Consider the following 24,379-nt stretch of genomic DNA (forward strand, 5'->3'; position numbering starts at 1 on the left):
TCAGGGGGAAAGCAACAGAGGGCGGTGGGGAGCAGTAATACACTGGAAGTGCACAACTCTGCCCCCTAAAGACACAAAAGAACAAGAAATACAATCCTGTGTGGTAGAACCAAACAAGTCCCCTCAAGATGCTGGCCCCACATCTATAAATCCACTATGGTGGAGAAACTTTTCAGAGCTGAAATATTAAGAACATGGCAACTGAAAAAGGGGATGAGAGAATGAAGTAGCTTAGAATTAGCTTGATTTCTTAAATGTGTAACTGAATGGATAATTTAAAGAGTGCCACTATTTACACTGAAGCATGTGTATTACCATATGTAAAACAGATGACCAGTGCAAGTTCGATGCATGAAGCAAGGCACTCAAAGCCAGCACTCTAGGACAACCCAGAGGGATGGGATGGGGAGGGAGGTGGGTTCACAGGGTTGGGATGGGGGACGCATGTATACCCATACCTGATTCATGTCGCTGTATGGCAAAAACCACCACAGTATTGGAAAGTAAGTAGCCTCCAATTAAACTAATTGAAAAAATAAAAAGAGTGCCACTATTAAAAGTAGTGACGATATGAAAATGGCCTATGCATAGGAGCCACCACAGTAAATATATATCCCAATACCTGAAGCTAGGCTTAATACTTGAAACAAGGGTGTTGTGGTTTTAGGATATACATATTATGCTTAACCAAGATTAACTATATGTCATCAATACTCTTATAAATTGGTAGAAAGTAAAATGGGAAGCCAACAAACATGAGATGTATGATATTAAAGAAACCTTATTTATTTAAAAAAATAAAAGGGATTCACCTCAGTTTCAGATTTCATCTGCTGCCATATTAACTGGTAAGTTTCAAAGCGAAGCTTACTGTCCTCAGATGCATTTTTCCCTTTATTAAAATAGTCCTCTAAAAACACAGGAAGAAATCAGTCAGTTTCTTTTTTACATGGTAACACTTAAGAAATCTCTGTGCAAAATCACACAGGAAGTGACAGGATTGAATTTTTTAATAAACACCAGAAATATATATATTTTAGAATAAGTAACATTCAGTATCCTTTATATTTAATTTTATTTATAGCTATATTTTTATTATACTAATGGTATTTGTAAGTTCAAAAATCTTTTTAATTTTGATTTTATTTCTATCATTTTTAAAAAATTTCTAATAGTTTATTTAATGGTTTTGGTTTGAGGTACATACATTTACTATTAATATATTTTCTCTATTTGCTCTTATTATAAGGTTCTGTATACTTCACATATTTGAACTCTCCTTTATTAAGTGATTCTCATTCATTTAATTCTCCTTTACTAAATGATTCTCATTAATTTTTCTGCTACTATTCTTTTCCTATTTTCATTCATTTAATTCTCATTCATTTAACTGCTACTATTCTTATTCTTTGTTCAGCTGAAATAGCATAGCACAGTCTTTTATTTAGTCCGCATTTTACATCCTTCTTGAATGTTTTCCTCTAAATGGTTAGACATTTATCAACATACTATTTATTGCAACAGTTTTCAAACTCTTTAAACCATGATCCGTACTAAGGAACACATTTACATCCTATACACGTACATCTACGAAAAACAAAGAGTCCTATAAAAGTACTTTTCATTTTCATGTGATAGCAAACATTTTCCAACCTGTTTTTAAAACTGTCAGGACCCACTGAATTGATTTCATGACTCACACTTGGGTTGCAAACTTTCAGTTTAAAAAATACTCACTTATTGAATAATCCATCCTTGCTCCCACCAATGTAAGATGCCCTTATGGTCTGAATACTTACAAATACACTTGAAACTGTTTTTGAACTTCTTTTGTTCTATCAAATCCAACTCTACTCCCATACCAATTCTGAACTCTTTTAATTATTGTAGCTGTGTAGTACATTCTAATATCAAATAGATCCAGCTTCTTCCTACCACCATCAAACATTATTCTCTTTCAAAAAAATTTAAGACATTCTTTCAAATTAATTTTGTCACTTCTCAAAAACAATTATACTGGTGTTGGACTGCATAAAGTAAAATCTATAGACTGACTAGGGAAGAAGTGACATTTTTAATATGCTAAAAAAAATTCACATCCCAAAATACTATGTAAAATATTCAAATATTTTATATGCTTTATAGTTTTCCACTTCTCTTCATATTTCCTGTTGTTTACTGATAGATATTTTATTGCAGCAGCTACAAGTGTCATGGTATTAAAAAATAATTGGGAAAGTACATATTTTTTTCTGATTCCACTGAGATGCTGCTAGTATCCTTTGAACAAGTTTTAAAGTTAATTGATAGTTTGGAATAGAAATTTTCTTTCAAGTTGAGGAACTCTTCTTTCTAATTGTTACTCAATTTTTGACAAGTACTGATTTTTAAAATTTATCAAAAGCCTTAGAATATACTGAAGTCATCATATGGTAAAAGGATAGACAATATAGAATAAAAATGCAAACCAAATAAAAGCAAGAAGATACATTATTATTAAGAGATAAAAGAGAACAACACAGGCCCTTAAATAGAAAAAGCTATTTTATTGATGTTTTAAATTTATCTATTTTTTAATTGTGAAAAAGTCATTATAATTTGAAGAGTAAAAGCATATAAAACATTAAACTGGTAAATCAAGATAGTACTTTTTATGCTACAACAAAATATATAATTTTAACTATTAGAATTTGGAGGGGAAAAAACACCAGTAGGACACTTTAACCTGCTGTCATTTGTAGATCTGGTAGGTAAAAAGTTAAAAAAGTAGGTATTAAGATGAACTAAAGAGGTAAGCTCTTGCTGTTGAGATTCCTTCCTGCTCCTACTCTAGAGGCTTTACTCGGGTGAACACCCCCTACAGTGCCAGGCTGCCTGGCCCTCCCTGTCTCCCTCTCCACCCCTTACCCAGTTGGGTTACAGATGTGCAGTCATCCGCACAATGTGGAGGCAAGGGAGAGGTACCATTCTTTTATATATATGCCCAAGTGTCTTCAAGCCAAGGGGACAGACGGTGAGGAATGCAGAGAATCTTCCTACTTCTTCAGGCAATTTGTTTCAAGAACTGAAGCCAGCAAAAGCAAGTGCTAAAATCTGGATTTATTTTCCTCATTTCTGCTCCATCTTATAATCAGGGTCAATTCCCCCTAAGAGTTTCATATTAAAACAGTATCTGTTGGCCTTTAATCAGCACATAAATACCGCCCCCCCCCCCAAAAAAAAACCAACTCAGGTACTTCAAAGTTCAAACTATACAATTATACATATTAGCTTCATTAATACTAAAAATCTTTAAACAAATCTTAGTAAGTTACAGGTGAAATTCAACACAAAAAGTTCTAAGCAAAAACTTGCCTCACATTATGAGAGACAGTATTAAGTAGTGGTTAGACGATAGGCTCTGGAATCAGCCTCATTTCAAATCTCAGCTCTGCCACTTGCTAGCACTATCACTGAGAAAGTTCTTTCTAGTCTAAGTATCCTCACATACTTTAGTGGAGAAAACAGTTTAAAACTGATTTCATAGTTTGCTGAGAGGATTAAACAAATTAACACGTGTGTGTGTGTGTGTGTGTGTGTGTGTCAGTTGCTCAGCCGTGTCCAGCTCTCAGCCACCCCATAGAGTGTATCCCAGCAGGCTCCTCTGTTCACAGGATTTCCCAGGCAAGAATACTGGAGTGGGTAGCCATTTCCTTCTCCAGGGGATCTTCCCAACCCGGGGATCAAACCCCAGTCTCCTGCACTGCAGGTGGCTTCTTCACAGACTGAGCCATCAGGGAAGCCCAGCTGGTCTCAAACTGAAGGATTAACACTCTGAAGATCTACTTTCTGTGATGATTTAGAAAAATCCAATTTTATATATTTGAACTGTTTATTTTCTTAGTCAAACAATAGGATAGTCCAGTTTTTCTTTTTTAATATGAAATTAGTGCATGAGTATACTTCAGTTCAGTTCAGTTGCTCAGTCGTGTCTGACTGCGACCCCATGAATCGCAGCATGCCAGGCCTCCCTGTCCATCACCAACTCCCAGAGTTCACCCAGACTCACATCCACGGAGTCAGTGATGCCATCCAGCCATCTCATCCTTGGTCGTCCCCTTCTTCTCCTGCCCCCAATCCCTTCCAGCACCAGAGTCTTTTCCAATAAGTCAACTCTTCGCATGAGTATACTTAACTGCACCTAATTTTCCCATCAGAATGAATCTTCATAGTACTGAATATTGAGTGGAAATACTCAATATGCCTGAGAGGAGCTTTTAAAAAATATAAACACCTGGGTCCTACTTCCAAAGAATCTGATTCAATTGGTCTGGGATAGGGTCTGGGCATCAGTGTTTTTAAGAAAGTTGACATATGAAAAAGGTTGACAGACTGTACCGCTGTCAGCTTGCTAGCTGTGAAACTGTACTACAGGCACGAGATATGCTACCAACAGGGATAACTGAGTGAGAGTTCAAGGGAACTCTCTCCACTTTTTCTTACAACTGCACATGAATCTACAATTACACCGAAAAAATCAGTTTTGTTTTTTTTTTCAAGTTGCTCAAGTGATTCTAATCTTGGGACTTCCCTGGTGGTCCACTGGCTAAGCCTCCATGCTCCCAATGCCAGGGGGCCCAGGTTCGATCCCTTGTTAGGGAACTAGATCCCACATGCTGCAATTAAGAATTCGAATGTGGCAAATGAAGATCCTGTGTGCCACAACTAAGACCCAGAGCAACTAAATAAATATGTAAAAATAACTAATAATCTGCAGTCCCAATTGAGAACCAGTGCAATAAACATTTTCTGACTGATAACAACATCTTGATTTGTTTGAAGTAGTCAAGCCTTCTAACTTGACCACTAAACAGATATTTGGATATAAATAGAAGAAGAAGAGGACTTCCTTGGTGGCTCAGATGGTAAGAGCGTCTGCCTACAATGCAGGAGACCCAGGCTCGATCCCTGGGTTGGGAAGATATCCTGGAGAAGGAAATGGCAACCCACTCCAGTACTCTTGCCTTGAAAATTCCATGGACGGAAGAGCCTAGTGGGCTACAGTCCATGGGGTCACAAAGAGTCGGACATGACTGAGCCACTTCACTTTCAGAAGAAGAAGATAGTATTTTTTTAATAATTTAATTTTATTGAAGTATAACTTACAAATAATAAAATATGCCCATTTAAGAGTTTGATATGTCCTAACCAAGGTTTACACTTACGTAATCATCCTATCTAGAGAACATACCCATCACTCAAAAAAATCCCTCTTGCATTTGTGCAGTCAATTCTCCCTACCTCATTCCAAGAAATCACTGGGATTTTTAAGACAATCTCTCTTGAAGAACGGTAACCCTTTGAAGGAAATTTCAATTTGTCTTTTGAAGGTACATATGCATCCTCTTTTAGAGCCTAGGGCAGTGCCCTTACCACTTTGTCCTATGCCTTCGAACATAACTGCTATATCAACACAGTAAGTGAAGCAAGCTTAGGCAAGAGAATTACTAATTCATTAAAAGTTAGGTTAGTTCACACTTGAGGGAGGAAAACTAACAAATCTCATATTAAGATATTTTACCTATTGGCACAGAGATCTTTCTCTTCTTGAAGTTTGGCTTAAACACAAAGCAACCCTACAAAAAAGACAGAGAAAAAATAGCATAAAGTCAAAGCAGCCAAGGAGTAGACAAATCTGATTAACAAAGTATTTTATGAATAAACAGATTTTTTTAAGTCATTTCTTTAAAGTGCTAAGAAATCATCTTTCTTCAATCTGAATTATAGAAGGGAAATTTTTAAACAACAAGGGAATTTAACACTTCTTTCTCCTCCCTCCCATGGGAAGCTCTTCTTTGATTTTACTCTTTGCGAGCTAATCTAAGAGACAAAGAAAATAAAAACTGATGAAATTTAAACCCATTAAAGCTCCATTTTTATAAAACCTAGTGAAAAAAGAACATTAATATGAACATCAAGATGATAAAAAATACTGACACCTTCCCATCTCTAAAGAAACATTCATTACTTAATTAAATTCCAAGTATCTAGAACCTTGGCAGGGCAGACAATTCTGGCTACTGATTCACCTTACATATCTTTCTTCACCTGAAAAAATCCTTATTCATTTATCCATTAAAGTTCGACTCCAATTCACCTGCTTTGGGAACCCTTTCCCAATTTCTCTAATCAGAAGAATTATTCCTTCCCTTAATATCTCACAGTACTTGTATATCTTTATTTTGCTTTGTTTTAAATTATCTTCCCTGTGTAAGATAGCTATTTATGAGTGTCTCCCCAGTTAGTAAGCACCTTCAGAGTACAGACTGCATTTAACTCATAACTGTCTTCCCAGTGTTTAGGACAGTGTTAACATATACATTAGGCAATCAGTATACAAAATGGATGAATACTCGTCAAATAATTTTTTTGGTAATTTCCTAGCTACACTGAGTTTCATATTATTTGACTAGTGATACACAGGCCACCAGCTGCTGGTCCTACGTTTGCTCTACAATCCTAAAGTTGTATCATGGACAGCTTCTTCAAGATTTCCATTTCTATGGAAAATGAAAGAAATATATCTAGGAAAACCCATCTCAGGATAGATCCAAGGACTGCTGTACAAATATAAACTGGCCATGTGAATTGTTGTTGAGTCGCTAAGTTGTGTCTGACTCTTTCATGACTCCATGGACAGTAGCCTGCCAGGCTCCTCTGTTTCATGGGATTTTCCAGGCAAGAATACTGGAGTGGGTTGCCATTTTCTTCTCCAGGGAATCTTCCTGGCCCAAGGATTGAACCCATGTCTCCTGTATTGGCAGGCAGATTGTTTACCACTGAGCTACCTAGGAAGCAGGGTCCAAAATAAGAATTGTGCCTTGAACAATTTTATCTGCAACTAACAGAATGATTTAAAATACACAAGTATTTTTAATTTTTTTTTTAAGAAAAATCTTTTGGTGCCATGACAAGCTTGTCACTGCCTCCTTTCTATAGCCACATGCAATTCAGGAGCAGGAAAAGGAACCATGAAGAGCCCTGGGAATGGATCCCAATATATGGCAGCGGGAGTAATACCATTATTCACTTTGAACTACTGGTCAAGAAATGGTGTTGGAGATGGAAGAAGACGGGAGGAAAGCCAACAGCCAGAAAACATGACAAGGAAAGAGAAGTTTAGTTTAAAGCAAAAAGGAATATGACAGTTCCATAAACCAGTGAAACAGTCCTTAAAGATTCTCATTCACGTAAGGTGTCCTTCATAATTATGTCAATACAAGCATCTCTTATGTCATAAATGCTTTCCTGAAAAAAGAAAAAACCATAAAACTCTCACAATCCTGCAAAATATACAAAATAAGAAAAGCTTAAGCAACAAAAAGGATTAGGGGACAGACCACTCAAAACCTATGGAACCAACAGGAAAGAAATTCAAAAAAGAGGGGATTTAGGTATACATATAGCTGATTCATTTGTTGTACAAGGACAGGACTTAGCAACTGAACAACAACAGAAACGAACACAACACTGTAAAACAACTATACTCCCAATAAAACTTTTTTTAAAACGTATGAACTTTATAACCAGGGCAAAATACAAACAGCATCAACCCTAAAAAAAAAAATACTAGCAGTGACAGCTCTTCTGGCATTTGCACCTAGCATCACAGTCGCTCAAACTTCAGTATGCTTGAATCCTATGGTTTGTAGTTTTTCCCAAATATGTAGTCTTGCAAAGTACTGAATCTCATAATTTTATTCTAACGTGGTTTTAATTAAAATTAAAAATTAAATCCATGGTATATCCTTCATTAATTTACTGTTTGAACGGGATAAAAGTCTTTGCAACTATATCTGCATTCACAGGTTTATCACACAACTTAAGTTTCAGGAGCTTCCAGCTGTACTCCTAATATTACTAAGCGGCACTTAGTGTCTAAAGAGGCCCTAAAAGAACTTTTGGTAATAATGAAAATATCTGCGTCTATTTTGTTTACCACTTGTATCTCGGTACCTCACAGCGTTTGGCGTACAACGAACAACAGAAGTAAAAAAGAGGGCAGACTAGGGCACATCCTCCCGGGATCCGACCTCCACAAAGCAGAACTTAAAACCTCCTCCGAGGCAAAACACTAAGGCATTTCGGCGTCTTCGCTCTCCAAGCAAAGTTGGCCTCCACTAGACGCGGAGCAAAGATGCCTCAGCTCCGCCCGCCGCTCCTGCCCCTCGAGCCAGGACAACTGGACAATGTAACCTCCGCTTCGTCCTTCCTTCACAAGAGAATGAGGCAGCTATGGAGTCCTAATGGGCGCCCGCCCCCACATACCTTGGACACCGAAGAGGTAGCCATGGCTCCAGCAACCCGTGGAACTCCAGATGCACTCGGGATTTCCCGCGCTCCCTCGCGGCAGCGGGGCGGAGGTTAGTAGCGGGCCACGCTGCTGTTTGATTGGCTGGAAGCACCCTTCGGGGCGGGCTTCCGGCGCGCGTAGGCGGGGCGTGCAGAGAAGGGAGGAGCGAAGTTCTGGACCTTCCAGCTGGAACCCGCTTCGTGGAGTCAGACATGGCGTGCGGTTTCCGCAGGTCCATCGCCAGTCAGGTACGGGCACGGGAACTGGCATATGGTGGACCCCTGAGCCACGAAGCCCCTTTCACCGCTGCGAGCCAGCCCCCAGTCACCGGGAGGCCGCGCGGGTTCTGCTGATACCCTGTTTGTTTTTCCCGCTTGCTTTCGGCTTTCAGGAGGTGCTGGAGCGGCCGAGGCAAACCCGGTAGAGGGTTGAGCCTGCGGCCCAGATCACCAGTTTTCAGGGTGAAAAGTAAATCTTGAAAGGCGCACATTGCTTCGCTCACTGCTTACCGCCCCGCAGCTCAGTGAGCGTTAGCTGGATAGAAAGTAAGTGGGCCATGCCTAGACCCTCTAGAAGTTAGTGTTCCGTTCTCTTAAGTGTAGTTGATGATGGATCTGAATTTCCATTTGAAAAGAGCTAACTTCAAAACCAGTTATTTCTCTTGCAGTCATTTCGGCTGCCCGTCCTAGCGTTATTTTTGCTAACTCCAAATGTAACACGAGGTCCTATTTGTCTTGATTCTGAGGCATATTGTTCCTGGAAAACAGTTTGCCTCTTGAGGGGTGTAGGGGCAGAAGAGGCAGCCAAACCAAAGATGAGAAGGAAGGATTTATTACTTGCCTCAAGTACGGAGAAGTGGGGTTTGCCAAGGGTTACCTTTCCCAAAGCAGTATTTTCTCAGGTGGCAAAATCGGGGAGGTTTTAAGCTAAAGGTATTGTGCATTTTCATGAGGTGTTTGAGCAGGTGAATTCCATATCAGATTGACTCAGTGGTTGAGAGTATAAGGTTTAGTTGAAATCACCAGGGTCAGAAAAGATCAACATCTTCATTCCTTAGGTTCTGAACAGTCCGAGTTCTTAACTAGTAGGTAGTTACCCTCCTTAACCTGAGTGGACACCTAGTTCCAGTAGAGGAATTCAAAGTAGATTGTTTTGTGTATCCCCTGAGGGGTAATTAGGATTCTGCCTTCTCCCTGCCTGATTGACTTCTTTTCCTTTTTTTCTGTATTCCCTCACTTTCCGGATTTATAACTTTTTGAACTGCCTATTTGGAACTCGAGGAAGAGCTAGAGGGCTGAAGGGAACTAGAAAGTTTTTTTATACCCAAGAGGGACCCACAAGGTCCTGGTTGGTTTCAATCCTTTTCTTTGATGCTCCTCCTCAGTCTTGAGGGGATCAGGGGATCTTCCTTAGACAAGAAAGGGAATAATATTTTGGATTGAGAGGTTAATCGTGAACTTGGCAGAGGAACTCGGTTTTAGGGAGAATCAGTTTCACTATTTAAACAACTCTGTAGTAAGGATGGGAATAAAACACTGGAACGTTAGAGTTCATCAAAAATAGTTTTTTTTTCACTCTTCCAAGAAAGTAAAATCATGCTATTGAAAGCAAAGAAATAATAAAATCATGTTAACATGAATAATAAAAACATGTTAATCACGTAAACTATGTCTGGGGTAGGTAGCTTTGGACCTCAGCATCCAAGCTTTTGCGTGTATGTGAGTTGGTTTTCATTCAAAGCCCTGAGGTCAAGATAGTGCCATTACCAGAAACATTTTATGTTTAGTTTTGCAAAGGCTGTGTTCTTCCTTATAGAGAAACCAAGCTGGGGAAACAGGAATAAATATGTATTGATTATATTTGTGCTAATTACTTCACATTTAAACCTTGGGACACCCCTACAATAGAGAAGTATTAACCTTGTGATACAGTTGAGCAAATTGAGATTCAGAGAGATTAAATAAGCTACCGAAGTGTTGGTTCATGAACAGAGATCTAAATTTGAAATCAGCTCCTTCCTATACACTGTGCTGTTTAGTTTGTGAAGGTGAGGAGCACAATCTGATCATTAAACAGAATGTAGCAGAGTTGTGTGACAACATAAACTAAGACTAAGCAAACATCTTTCCCCAAACAAGATAATTGAGAGATGATCTGAGACAAGGATAAAAATAATATGTGCAATACATACCTTTATGAATGGTGTTCCTTACCTCATTTAGAAATGAAGGAATGTGTTACATGAAAGAACACATTAATTCTGCAAATTTTGATTAATGAGTCTAGTTTTTTTTTAAATCGCCCTTACCTATTGATATTTTTCTTCAGCACCTCCCCACCGACAACCAGTTGATTGTTCTCTGTAGCTGTAACTGTTTCTTTTTGCTTATGTTTGATCATTTGTTTTGCATTTTAGATTCCACATAAAAGTGAAACCATACAATATTTGCCTTTCTCTGTGTGACATATCACATAGTGTAATATCTGCTAGATCCATCCTTGCCATCGCAAATGGCAAGACTCCTTTTTTTAATTTTAATGGCTGGATAATAGTCCATGGTATACATATACCACATGCTCTTTATCCATACATTTATTGATGGGCACTTACATTACTTTCATATCTTGGCTATAGTAAATAATGCTGTAATGAACATAAGAGTGCATATATCTTTTTGAACTAGGGTTTTTATTTTGTTTGAAGATATACCTAGAAGTGAAATTCATACATTGTATGGCAGTTCTCAGAGAAGGCAATGACAACCCACTCCAGTACTCTTGCCTGGAAAATCCCATGGGTGGAGGAACCTGGTAGGCTGCAGTCCATGTGGTCGCGAAGAATCAGAGACGACTGAGCGACTTCACTTTCACTTTTCACTTTCATGCATTGGAGAAGGAAATGGCAACCCACGCCAGTGTTCTTGCCTGGAGGATCCCAGGGATGGGGGACCCTGGTAGGCTGCTGTCTGTGGGGTCGCACAGAGTCGAACACGACTGAAGCGACTTAGCAGCAGCAGCACCATGGCAGTTCTAGTTTCAATTTTTTGAAAAATCTCCATACTGTTTTCCATAGAGGCTTCACCAATTTACATTCCCAACATCAGTGCACAAGGGTTTTCTTTCTCCGTATCCTCACTAACGCTTGTTATTTATTTGTTGTCTTTTGATAATAGCCATTCTGCCAGATGTGAATTGACATCTCATTGTGGTTTTGATCTGCATGTACCTGATGATTAGTTATGCTGAACATCTTTTCATGTGCCTATTGACCCTCTGTATATCTTGGAAAAACGTCTGTTCGAGTCCTCTGCCCATTTTTTAATTAGGTTTTTTTTGTTTGTTTGTTTTGAATTGTATGAATTCTTTATATATTTCAGATGCTAATCCCTTGTCTGGAGAAGGCAATGGCACCCCACTCCAGTACTCTTGCCTGGAGAATCCCAGGGACAGGGGAGCCTGGTGGGCTGCCGTCTATGGGGTCGCACAGAGTCGGACACGACTGAAGCAACTTAGCAGCAGCAGCATCCCCTTGTCTGGTGTATCGTTTGCAATTATCTTCTCCCATTCAGTAGGTGACCTTTTTTGTTTTGCGGTGCAAGAGTTATTTAGTTTTGTGCAGGCTCACTCACTTATTTTTTGCTCCTTTTGACGTACTGCTTCTGCCATAGGTCTCAGCGTGTATGAGATTTTGTGTGCACCTGTTAAGAGTGGAGTCTGTTTCCTGCAAACCTCTGGCTCTCCCGAAAGTTAACCCCTCCACCGTTCAAAGCCACATGTTCTGAGAACTTATTTTTCTGGTGCAAGACCTCCAGGCTGGGGAGCCTGATGTGAGGCTCAGATCCCCCGCTCCTTTGGAAGAACCTCTGGTCTTGTAATTTTCCTGTCGGTTTGGGAGTATGGGATTATACTATTCTCCACCTCTCCTACCCATTGTAGTTGTGGTTCCTTCTTTATATCGTTAATTATAAGAAGACATTTTCTGCTAGTCTTCAGGTCTTTCTCTTCAATAGTTGATCTGTAAATAGTTGTAATTTTGCTATACCCACGGTAGGAGGTGAGTTCAGGGTCTTCCTACCCGGTCATCTTGGACATTCCTACTAACTGGTTCATGGTCTCATCTTTCCATCTTCAACACTAGCGACCCAGCTGAGATCTTTTTATGTTGCCATTTCTCTGGTTCTCGGAGTCTAAAGTTTTCTAAGCACTTTCTAAGCACCTAAAGTTTTTAAGCACCTCAGACCCAAAGCTGAAAGTAAATGGAATATGGGTTCTTTCCTGGCATGGCTCCAGACTAACTTGAGAAACAGTCATATAAACAGGTTGCTGCAGTGCAGTCTGTAACCACTGTATTAAAACCATGTGTGAAATGCTGAGGGAATATGGAGAAGATAACCTGTTAGTGTCAGAGAAGGCTTTGTGGAAAAGGTGCTGTTGAGGAGAGGTTGAGTAGCAGTATACTAAGTGAGGAGAGTGAGAGCTTGGTGGGGATAGGATTTTTCATGGAGAGCATATCCATAGATACATAAGAGAGCATGGCATGCTCATGGAACCACAATATCTGGGTATGACTGATTCTTTAGAGTATACCTCTGATGCTTACTTCATGAAGTTCTTTTGATTCTGTTTTCAAAATAATATCTTGAATTCATCCACTCTTTTCCCATTGCTGCTGTTCCTTCTTTCCTCCACCCCAGGCCAAACTACCATTGTCACCTGCACCAGCTACTTACAGCAGCATTCTGATGGGTCTTTCTGCCTCCATTCTTGCCCTCTCTCCAATGCATTCTCTTTATAGCAACAAAAGTGACTTCTAGAGCATAAATCAGATCACTTATCTGTTTAAAACTACACAAACTCACTGTCAGAACCTTAACAGTAATTCATGCCACTCTAGCCCTTCTTTCTGTAGGATTGTAACCACACTATAATTTTCTTGTTTTCCAACCTAGTAAGTTCTTTCCATTGCCATCACATTCGGATTGCATAGATTATTCCCTGTGCCTTGAAGAAATGCACTTTGTACTATGACTTCCTATACTAGATGGAAGTTGCACAGAACAATAGTTTGTAATCTGTGTGCATTCTTTTCTATTCTGTACTGCTTCATTTTTCTTCAGAAATGCTGGTTGTAACTCACTGAATTATTCCCAACTGACAACCTATAGTTTGATAAATACGGTCCTCCAGTTATTCTCTATCTCAGTCCCTTGTCTGCTTCTGTCATAACACTTGAGTTAATTATTTAGTCATGTTTTACTTGTTTTGGTGTATGTTATAAGCGTCATGAAGTCAGCCTGTTTTCTTCACTTTTCTTTCCCCAGATCAGCAAAGTGCCTGAATCATACCTGTTGGGATGTAATAAACTTTTCAGCTTCTCCAAATAAGTTCATAATTTTAAAACTGTGAGATGACATGGTAAAAGTGCAAAGAATTCAAACTCCAATCCTTTCATTAATGTAACAGATTTACTCTTGGCAGCTTTTAATTAATCTGTCAGCTATCAGATGATGTATTGATTGCTAATTTATTGCAAGGATTGATGATGATGATGATATGGAATATCTTACTTGTACCACGCAGCATTTTGCAGAACTTTACAGGGCTATTGATAAGCTTTAATAATGTAATGTTAACACAGAGGGCTTGGTGTTGAAAACTGTGAAGAGTTTGTGATTTTACCATACAAATTAGTCAGCCACAGTTCATGGACAGTGGCAGAAAATATTATAAGAGCCCTGGGAGAAAGGATTATATTATTTCATTATTCCCAGCAAAAGTAGTAGCCAGAGTATCAACATTTTCTTGTGTGGATTCCCCAAGCTCCAACTCTTCCCAGAGGGCTCTGTGCAGAGGGTCAGATGATGTGTATTATATAGGAGAGGACCCTGAGACTTTTGTAATGACAGCAGGCATTTTCCCCTTTATTCTGATGTGCAACACTGTTTTTGTCTCACAAAGCTATTTGTAATACAAGCATCCTTGAAAAGATAGTCCAGGACAAAGAGCAGTTGGGTTTTACATAAGACTTGCAGAAACTTAGAGTCCCATAGAGATTTGTCTCCCAACCCTCAGCACAGTGGTATGCAGATGAGGTGTTCAATACTTGATATTAGCATCTCATTTAATCATCTCACTCATCTTGTGCTCTTGGCAGCATAATGTCCTCCATAGAGGAGGACACTTAGACTCAAGAAGATGGAGAGAATAAAGTCACAGAGCTACAAAACTGTGGAGTTCAGTGACTAGCCAACCCAACTGACTCAAAACACAAATTGTTTGGATTCTGTACAATAACCTTGGTAAAATGTTCAGCACTCTCTGGCTCAGAAACATAATGACACAGTATAGATTTGTTTCCCTTTCTCACTTGTTTGTCCTTTAGGTTTTGATGTTCAGGATAAATTAAGCTAGTTCATTTTAATTCCTTTTAATTTTGAAGCAATTTCAAACTTATGGAAAAGTTGTAAGAGTAGTAGAGATAATTCCATTCACCCTTTTTCCAGATTCACCAATAAATGTGTTACACATTTGCTTCATCATTATCTTTATATTTGTATGATCTGTTTTGCTGTATCATTTGAAAGTAGGTTTCATAAATTATATTCCTGAACCTCCTAATACCCAATTGTTTACTTCTAAGAACAAGGCTTACCTTAGATAACCACAGTTCAGTTACTAGATTCATATCACACTGATAGACTTTTTCTAAAATTTAATTTACAGTCCATTCCAGTTTTGCTGATGTTTTTCAACAGCCTTTTTTTCCAGTATAGGTTCACTGCATTTCATTGTTATATGACTGTTACGTTTTAAAGACCTTAAGCTCCCCTCCTCATTAATTTATTATCTATTGAATATATAAATTGATAGAGGAGATACACTGATAACAGTGAATAGCAGACACGGCTCCCTGACTGCGGAGTTGTGTTGTCAAATCTCATGACCTGAAGCAGCCGTTAAACCAGTCCAGTTGTCATCTAGTCCTAAGCTGGAGTATCTCCCCAACATAAATTTTGCCTGGTAATTTTAGGCCTGGTAATTTAGGAAGATACTCTCACACATTTGGGTGAACCACAGCAACGACTGTATTATCTAAGTGTGTACTTTGGTTCCAACCTATTCTCACAGGCTCACCCGCATTCGGTTCAGCTTCAAAGCACAAGTTCTGTAAGAGCCATGCTAAATTTCTTTAACTGCAGGTAACTTACTGTCAAATCATTTGGGAAGTTCTTTTTTGATTTAGGTCATACCTTTGACTATGCCAAAGCCTTTGACTGTGTGGATCAGAACAAACTGTGGAAAATTCCTCAAGAGGTGAGACTACCAGACCACCTGACCTGCCTCCTGAGAAATCTGTATGCAGATCAGGAAGCAACAGTTAGAACTGGACACGGAACAATGGACTGGTTCCAAATCAGGAAGGGAGTACATCAAGGCTGTATATTGTCACCCTGCTTCTTTAACTTATATTCAGAGTACATCATAAGAAGTGCTGGGCTGGATGAAGCGCAAACTGGAATCAAGATTGCTGGCAGAAGATATCAATAACTTCAGATATGCAGATGACACCATCCTTATGGCAGAAAGTGAAGAATGAAAGAGCCCCTTGGTGAAAGTGAAAGAGGAGAGTGAAAAAGTTGGTTTAAAACTCAACATTCAGAAAACTAAGATCATGGCATCTGGTCCCATCACTTCATGGCATATAGATGGGGAAGCAATGGAAACAGTGACAGACTTTATTTTGGGGGGTTCCAAAATCACTGCAGATAGTGACTGGAGCCATGAAATTAAAAGATGCTTGCTCCTTGGAAGAAAAGTTATGACCAACCTAGACAGCATAATAAAAAGCAGAGACATTATTTTGCCAACAAAGGTCCGTCTAGTCAAGGCTATGGTTTTTCCAGTAGTCATGTATGGATGTGAGAGTTGGACTATAAAGAAAGCTGAGTGCCAAAGAATTAATGCTTTTGAACTGTGGTGCTGGAGAAGACTCTTGAGAGTCCCTTGGACTGCAAGGCGATCCAACCAGTCCATCCTAAAGGAAATCAGTCCTGAATATTCATTGGAAGGACCGATGCTGAAGCTGAAACTCCAATACTTTGGCCACCTGATGTGAAGAACTGATTCATTTGAAAAGACCCTGATGCTGGGAAAGATTGAAGACACGAGAAGAAGGGGATGACAGAGGATGAGATGGTTGGGTGGCATCACTGACTCAGTGGACATGAGTTTGAGTAAACTCCAGGGGTTGTTGATGGACAGGGAGTCCTGGTGTGCTGCAGTCCATGGGGTCACAAAGACTCAGACATGACTGAGTGGCTGAACTGAACTGAAGTTTCAGTTGATACCTTGTTTGCTGATTGTTTGAGTCTTTGAACTAGTTCAGACCGAAAGAAATTCTGCATGTATGGTAATACTGGTGCACTGGCTCTTGCTGGCAGACATACACCTAGGATCTGGTTATAGTAGAGTCAGAAATGAGGAATAACCAAGGATAATTTATAGTTTAAGTAATTCAGAATCTTGAAAAGTGATTGATCTTTCAAGAATTTTGAAACTCATTGCCTTGTAGACTGTTGTCTGGATAAAAATATAGAACTAATTTTCATAAGGTATCAGTTCTGCCACCTATATGGTTGCTAACGCATAAGGATCTTTTTTTCATCAGCTAAATTAGGATTTTTTATGTGGTTATTGGAGATTTTGATCTTGAACCTGGCAAGTTAAACTCCTAACTGAATCTCAAGTCTATGTAGACTAGCCACACTGATAGTATATTTTTTTGACTCTGTGTTCAGTTCCTGACTGTCAAATGTGGGACTTATGTGTGCCTGTGTGTAAGGGAAACAAATTGTTGAGAACTGCCCTCAAGCTGATTAATTATTGTCTTTTTAATGCCAGGTATCCTGGAGCCAGGTTCTGTTACATTAGAATCTTTGACTTTAGGTTGCCAAGTCCAAGGCTTAGAATTGTACCTGGCACACTGTAAGCATTCAGTAGGTGTTGTTATTGTGTAATACATGAGACTCTCTGGTGATAGGTTCCCAAACCAGATCTGGCATATGTGAATTTCCACTTTGATTCTCCCTTTTAGACGTGGTTCTGCTTTCAACCTCAGGTTTTCTCTTTGCTCAGTTGTAAGTTATTTAGTTTATTTTTCAAGGACTGTGCCTAACGTTTTGTGGATTTTATTCCTCTGTCTTCAGGTTTAAATTTTTGAACCTTAGTCTTCTTTTAGTGTTTTATTTTCAACTAAGTAAATTTCTGACATATTCTTAAAAAATTTTTCCTTTCACTATTATGAGGCCTCAAATGGATGGCTAGCAAAATGCCCTTGTTGTATCTGTGGTAGCCCCAGATGAAACCCAGGAGAACACCTTTACCTAAAGGGGAATAAAAGGAAATCTGTAGCCAAGGAAACTCTTAGGTCACTTTCTCATCAGAGAAAACACTAATTTCAATCTGAGACAGTTGAAGAAAGTCCTATTATTTCCAGAATAATTCGGAACCTATAAGACCATAAGGAAATGAAAAACCATGCTCTCCAATATTTGACAGTGGTTCTTAACGTTTTCTTATTTTTGTGTGTGTGCCCCATCCATTTGAATTATACTCTTCGAATTAATTAAAAACCCTCCCTCAGTTGGGCACTGATTGTTAACACAGGAGCCAGCTGGTATCTCCCTATGCAGTTTGTCTCTAGCTTGCAGAAGGAAATGGCAGTCCACTCCAGTACTATTGCCTGGAAAATCCCGTGGACAGAGGAGGCTGGTAGGCTACAGTCCATGGGGTCGCAAATGGTCGGACACGACTTCACTTTCACTTTCACTTTGTCTACATGAGGTGAGAATCACCTGAGAAGCATTAAAAACAATACCTCAGCCCAGGTCCCTTGGGCTGTGATGGGGTAGGGGCCTTGAAGTTCTAAACCTTATCAGGTGATTCTGATATTCACTCAGGCTTGATAGCAGCTAGCTAAGGACGACCAGCAGCGGAAAGGTATAGTATAGTGGTCCCCCTGTTTTACCTCACATTGAAATCAATCCCAAGAACTTTTTAACATCTGTTGCTCAGGTCACACCCTGTATTAATTAGAATATTTGCATGTGGGAGCCAGACACCAGAGTTTTCTAAAGATCCCTGGGTCATTCCCATGGGCAGCAAAATGTGGGAATCCCTGGTATAGTGATTAAGAACAGAAGATTCAGGTTTAAATCCAGCTTCTCTGATAAGTAGGTAAGTTCACTGTACTTCATTTGTAAAATGGAAAATTATTTAGCTACCTTATAGACTTGTCATTAAGATTCAATGAATTAATAGAGTGCTCAGGATTGTGTTTTATATATTGTATAAATGCAGTACTCATTAGTCATTATTTTCTTAAAGTTGTGAGGATGTGGTGTTTTGAACCACCTTTCCACACCACTACCCCCAGAGGCTGGAGTTGGGGACCTAATCATTATCCACTAGCCTAGGTAAAAACTTTAGCACCTGTTTGGTCAGGCCATTCAAGATGGCTGTTCCCTTGCTCTCTGTATTCTCTGCTGACCAGGCCCTGCTTCACTCACATGACTGTCCAGTCCTCTTAATTATAGGGCTTAATCAGTTACCGCCTAGTTTCTTGCCCCCTCCCTCAGCTGCTGGTTTTTCTGGTAACTGGTGAGCCAACCTGGCGGCAGTTCCTCCTCTAAATGGTAGCTCCTCCTTCCCGCAAGTAGCAAAAATGGCTGCCGTGTCTTGTCTGCTCTACAGGGTGGGATGTTTTCCAGGTCCCAGGCTTCAGACATGTAAGATTTTTCTAACTGATAAATCATTAGTGTCTGTCATTGTCTCCTGGTCCCTTTCTTTGGTCTCCAGGTTGGGCAACCACAAGGCTTTCAGGCCTGCAGGGTGCGGTGCAACAACCCTACATGAAGTTAGGTAACCAGAGAACTGTGTATCTGAACCATACTGCTTAATTTTCAGCAGGAATTCCTTAGTATTCCTTCCTAATACTTTTATCGGAGAAGGCAACGGCACCCCACTCCAGTACTCTTGCCTGGGAAATCCCATGGATGGAGGAGCCTGGTAGGCTACAGTCCATGGAGTCGCTAAGAGTCAGACACGGCTGAGCGACTTCACTTTCATTTTTCACTTTCATACATTGGAGAAGGAAATGGCACCCCACTCCAGTGTTCTTGCCTGGAGAATCCCAGGGACGGGGGAGCCTGGTGGGCTGCCGTCTACGGGGTCACACAGAATCAGACACGACTGACACAACTTAGCAGCAGCAGCAGATACTTTTATAAAGTTGTGCATAAAAGAGAAAACCTTTCTCATTTTTGCAAAAGTAATACCTGCTTATTGTAAAGAATTACAATAAAAAAGTTACCAAGAATATCTTTTAAAATCTCCCCCATAAGTAGTTATCATCACTAATGTTGACCTTTATTTTAGATACATTTCTTTGCAGGTATACAGGTGGAAAAAAGGAAGGATAGATAGGCTTTTTATAAAAATTGGGCTGTATTGTAACCAGGTTTTTTTTTTTAAGTTTTACAATGAATAATGTCCGACTGCTAAAAGTATGCTATCATGATTCCTCATATATTCATAACCTAAATGTAGTTTTAAGTAAAAAGTCTTAAACACAGTTTAGCGTGAATTTAACAGCAGCAACAAAAGTACATTTCAAAGAATTATTGATATATTTTCTAAATGAGCCCTCATTTTCTAATGAGCAGTTAAGAGATAATGAACAGCATCACAATTTGGAGCGTTTTGTTTTTGTTTTTAATCTTAATGTTTCAGAGATTCATCTCTACAGAGAACAAACTGGTGATTACCAAAGGGGAGGGGCTGGGGAAATCAGACAAAAGAGGTAAAGGGAATTGAGAGGTACAAGCTTCCAGCTGTAAAATAATTAAGTCACCAGACACAATGTATACATAAGGAATATAGTCAGTAATATTGTAGCAACTTTGTATGGTGATGGATACTAGCTGCACTTATTTTGGCTGTCATTTCATGCATCACTGTGTTGTACACCTGAAACTAATATAACATTGAATGTTAATAAATTTCTTAAAATCTTGATGTTTCAGATTTAGGCAGTATACATGACACTCTTATGGCTGGTGTAACTTTCCTCTACCTTTCCTAATTTGTTTCAGTAACTTTGTCAAAGTTATTAACACTTATTAATGATATCTGCATACCTCTATTCTCTTTAATTAAATACAGTGCTTACCTGGTATATGACCAGTCTTCCTGATATATGGCTTAATTGGCTGCCTTTCTTTATGAGTAGATTTTTCAAGAAGGGCATTACTTTTTTAACTTTTTTAAAAAGAAATTATGACTTTTCAGATAAAAAATCCTAGACATATCAAAAGGAGGGTTAATCACTGGAAAATTAGCATGTTTTAAAATAAAATGAAAATAGTAGATTTAGAAATAATATTAAAAATCTTCATTTTAGAAATAAAGCAATAACACCAGGTTGTTTAGTTCTGATTTTGATTTTCCGAAGTCTGATACCGCAGATGCAAACACCATACAATAATCTAATGTTATTTTAAATTTTTCTGATTTTCATATATTGGCAACTAATTCAATTTAAAAACCAACTGAGCAGATGAAACAAGTGTATCATTTTGTAGCTTCTCCAGTAGATGAAACTCACCCTATATAAATTCTAAGTTATTTGCTTTAACCAGAATGTGATCTTTGTGAATAAGTAACATGGTAACAAAGTAAAATACATTTATTTCATCTCGGGAGTCTTCTTGATTGGGTGCTTTATTTTTGAAATGTAGTGACTTGACCAGGATGTGTCATTTTCTGTATTGCGTTTTGCTGATGTAGTCATTTATTTTTATCTGTAGATTCCATTTGTTTGTCTCTTTTTTTCTTTTTAGGACAATCTTTAATCATGGAGAAGAATACTTTTAATACCCATGTACCCATCACCCAACCTGAGAAATAAACTGTTACAAATACTATTAAAATCCCCTGGGTATCCATCTCTGGTTGCAAACTCTCTTCACATATGAGGTTTTGTGTTTATCATATCTGTGCGTGTGACTTACTACCTACCAAAGTACTCCTATATAGTATTCTTTTGCAAGTTATTAAATTTTATATAGGCAGTAAGCAAACTTTAGTTATCCTTCTGCATGTTGGGGTGTTTTTTTTTGTTTCTTTGTTTCAAATATTAAAAGATTTCTCCATAATGGTGCACAGAGATCGAGTTCCTTCATTTTACTGGTGAGTGGTGTGCCATGGCAGTGAAAGTGAAGTGAAGTCGCTCAGTCGTGTCCGACTCTTTGCGACCCCATGGACTGTAGCCCTCCGGGCTCCTCCGTCCATGGGATTCTCCAGGCAAGAATACTGGAGTGGGTTGCCATTTCCTTCTCCAGGGGATCTTCCCAACCCAGGGATCGAACCCAGGTCTCCCGCATTGCGGGCAGACGCTTTAACCTTAGTAATACACCACAATTTAGATTTAGTTCTTTATTTCAGGGATGCTTTCCCTTTTATTGACAATTATGCCCTGTTACCTGTGTCATACCTGATTCTAGCTGCCACTGATGTGAACAGTTTCACATGTGCTTCCATTTACTTACCATCGACAGCACTTCCTCCTGTCAAAAAGCCTGCTACCAACACAGACTCAGCTCGGGTGGAGTGGAGTGAACACTCTCAAGGACCTCCCGCTGGACCACTGAGGGATGGAGGCTCCTGTTCCCTACTTTTGGATAGACACTTTCAGTATACGTTGTATTCAAAAGTAAGATAGAAATTAAGCCACTATTGCCTGTATCAGTGACCTTGATAGCATTATCTTATATTTACTTTTTCTCTTCTCTCACTCTCCCCAATAAATCACTTCTGCCCTCAGGAATCACTTCCCAGATAAACTGCCTGCATGCAATCCTTTTCCCAGGCCCTGCTTCTGGGGGAGCCACGATATATATGAGTACTTTCTATTTTTCTTAGGTTTTGTTCATCCTTTTCTATGACTGCTGGTAAATGAGACTAAAGTAGGAGCCCTGCTAAATAAGGCTGCTCCATTCTGCTTGAGAATCGTTTGCATCTCTTCTTGACACGCTGGAGCGTGGGTTTGTGCTTTGTCTCTCTAGACTTACTGCAGCTGTAGAGCCAGTGTACCTCTGCTTCCTATTCACTTGCTTTCTTGCTGCTGGTGTTTTGTTTTGTTTTTTTAAATTTTTAAGTGAAGGATGATTGCTTTACAGTGTTGGTTTGATTTCTGCCGTACATCAACATGAATTAGCCAGAGGTGACATATGTCCCCTCCCTCTTTACCCTCCCTCCCACCTCCTGCTCTTTGCCACCCCTCTAAGCTGTTAGAGTCCTAGTTTGAGTTCCCTAAGTCCTACAGCAAATTTCCGTTGGCTATCTATTATTTTAGGGACATAAGTTACTCTAAGGTTGAGTTATCTTGTACCCAGTTTTATTTACCTTTGTCTGTGCTTTATGTTTTTTAAAATGTATATTCTCTGATTATCTTAGCCCTTTTATGTTCTATTTTCAGTTCTGACTACACTCTTCCTTTGTATTTAATTATTAGTTCTATAATATTTGATCATCAGACTCCCTTTTTATTTCACTCTGTTTCAGTCGTTTAGTTCTTGTTATTCAGACATCTTGAAACCCTTGTGAAGAATGTCTTTGTATTAAGTTGTATTTTGCTTCTAGAGTTCTTTGATCTCTTGTATGCCACATTCCTCTCATTCTGTCTTTTTTTCCCTTTCCGTAGGGACCCCTTCTCTCTCCTTATCGAGCTCTCTTTCAGTTTGTCTGTTTTTCATGCCTGTTCTTTTTCATCTTACTAGTGCTTGACACCTCTGCCCAGACTTTGTATTTGATTCCACAGTGTGTGGGCAACTTCCTTACTCTCCATATCAGCATTATTCTTGGCTCAGCTCACTTATGTGGTTACAAAATATACACTCTGCAGCTTTCCACTCCTCTTCTGTCTCTCCAGGAGGTCGTGGTGACCTTTACACATTACTTCTGAACTCTGACTTGGCATATTTTTGCTGCTAGTTCTGACATAAAAATTTCTCCTATGACTCTTCCTGCCCATGCAACACAATATCAGCATTTACTGCCTGTGATTGGGGAGTATGTTGTGTTTCCATTGTGGAGACCCTCAGATTCTAGCCCTAGGATCTTCACTTCTGCTGGAAAGTGCCCTGAATCACTTCTCTGTTTTACCCGTTCTTGCCTGCAGTTCTGTAGCATCTATCAGTTATAGATGGGTTGTTAGGGGGTGGGGGGAAGAATTCAATGTTTTCTCTCCAGATTCGGTGTATTAATGAGATTGTTAATTCAGTTTAGGAGGCTTGCCAAACAGGGCTGCTCCATTTCTTCTCAGAATCTGCTGTATCTTTCCTTGGTTTCCATTCTTGAAGTTTGTAACTTTGAGCCGTGCCTATCATGTGTATTTGTTGATGGAGAACCAACCAGCCTCTAACCTTCCCTCCTTTCTCCTCTTCTTTCTTCCTTCCTTTTTATTTTAATTTGTTAATGGGTAGGAAATGGGAGATGATTAAAGAAGACTTCTTTCTACTACTTAATCCCCAGGTCTGTCTTTTGGGTTTTAATTGTGGGAAAATACACATAGTGGGCAAATACACATAGTTGGATGGCGTCACTGACTCCATGGACATGAGTTTGAGCAAACTCCAGGATAGTGAAGGACAGGAAAGCATAGTGTGCTGCAATTCATTGGGGTGGCAGAGTCGGACACGACTGAGCAACTGAACAACAACACATAACCAAATTCACCATGTTTTTTATAGTATTTTGTTATTGAAGTACAGTTGATTTACAGTGTTTAAACATTGTAAACATTTAAACACTGTAAACATTTATAGTGTTTCATTTCTACTGTACATCAAAGTAATTCAGTTATACATATATATATACATTCTCTTATGTTTTCATGATGGTTTATGATAGGATACTATGTCAGTCGTTCTTTATGTTACACAGTAAGATATTATTTATCCATTCCATATATAATAGCTTACATCTACT

The 24,379-nt window shown here is 39.1% G+C and overlaps 2 protein-coding genes and 1 non-coding gene across 4 annotated transcripts in view; 2 read left to right on the forward strand and 1 right to left on the reverse strand.

The window, feature by feature from the left end:
- ORC3 (origin recognition complex subunit 3) overlaps positions 1-8,362 on the reverse strand; it is a 70,572-nt gene extending 62,210 nt beyond the window's left edge. For both annotated transcript variants that reach the window (XM_052645846.1, XM_052645845.1), the window contains exons 1-3: positions 8,308-8,362; positions 5,561-5,615; positions 813-910 (exon numbers count right to left, since the gene is read on the reverse strand). In XM_052645846.1, the coding sequence (XP_052501806.1) occupies positions 813-910; positions 5,561-5,615; positions 8,308-8,331 (177 nt within the window). In that variant the 5' untranslated portion in view covers positions 8,332-8,362. The remainder of the gene's footprint in view (positions 1-812; positions 911-5,560; positions 5,616-8,307) is intronic.
- TRNAC-ACA (transfer RNA cysteine (anticodon ACA)) lies at positions 4,887-4,959 on the forward strand. The gene has a single exon. It is a non-coding gene; the product is annotated as a tRNA-Cys (tRNA).
- Positions 8,363-8,503: 141 nt separating the features above from the next.
- Positions 8,504-24,379, forward strand: part of RARS2 (arginyl-tRNA synthetase 2, mitochondrial) — a 72,549-nt gene continuing 56,673 nt past the window's right edge. The window contains exon 1 of the mRNA XM_052645784.1: positions 8,504-8,580. Within this exon, the coding sequence (XP_052501744.1) occupies positions 8,545-8,580 (36 nt within the window). The 5' untranslated portion in view covers positions 8,504-8,544. The remainder of the gene's footprint in view (positions 8,581-24,379) is intronic.

The sequence above is a fragment of the Budorcas taxicolor genome, chromosome 9, assembly GCF_023091745.1.
Source record: "Budorcas taxicolor isolate Tak-1 chromosome 9, Takin1.1, whole genome shotgun sequence".
NCBI lineage: Eukaryota > Metazoa > Chordata > Mammalia > Artiodactyla > Bovidae > Budorcas > Budorcas taxicolor.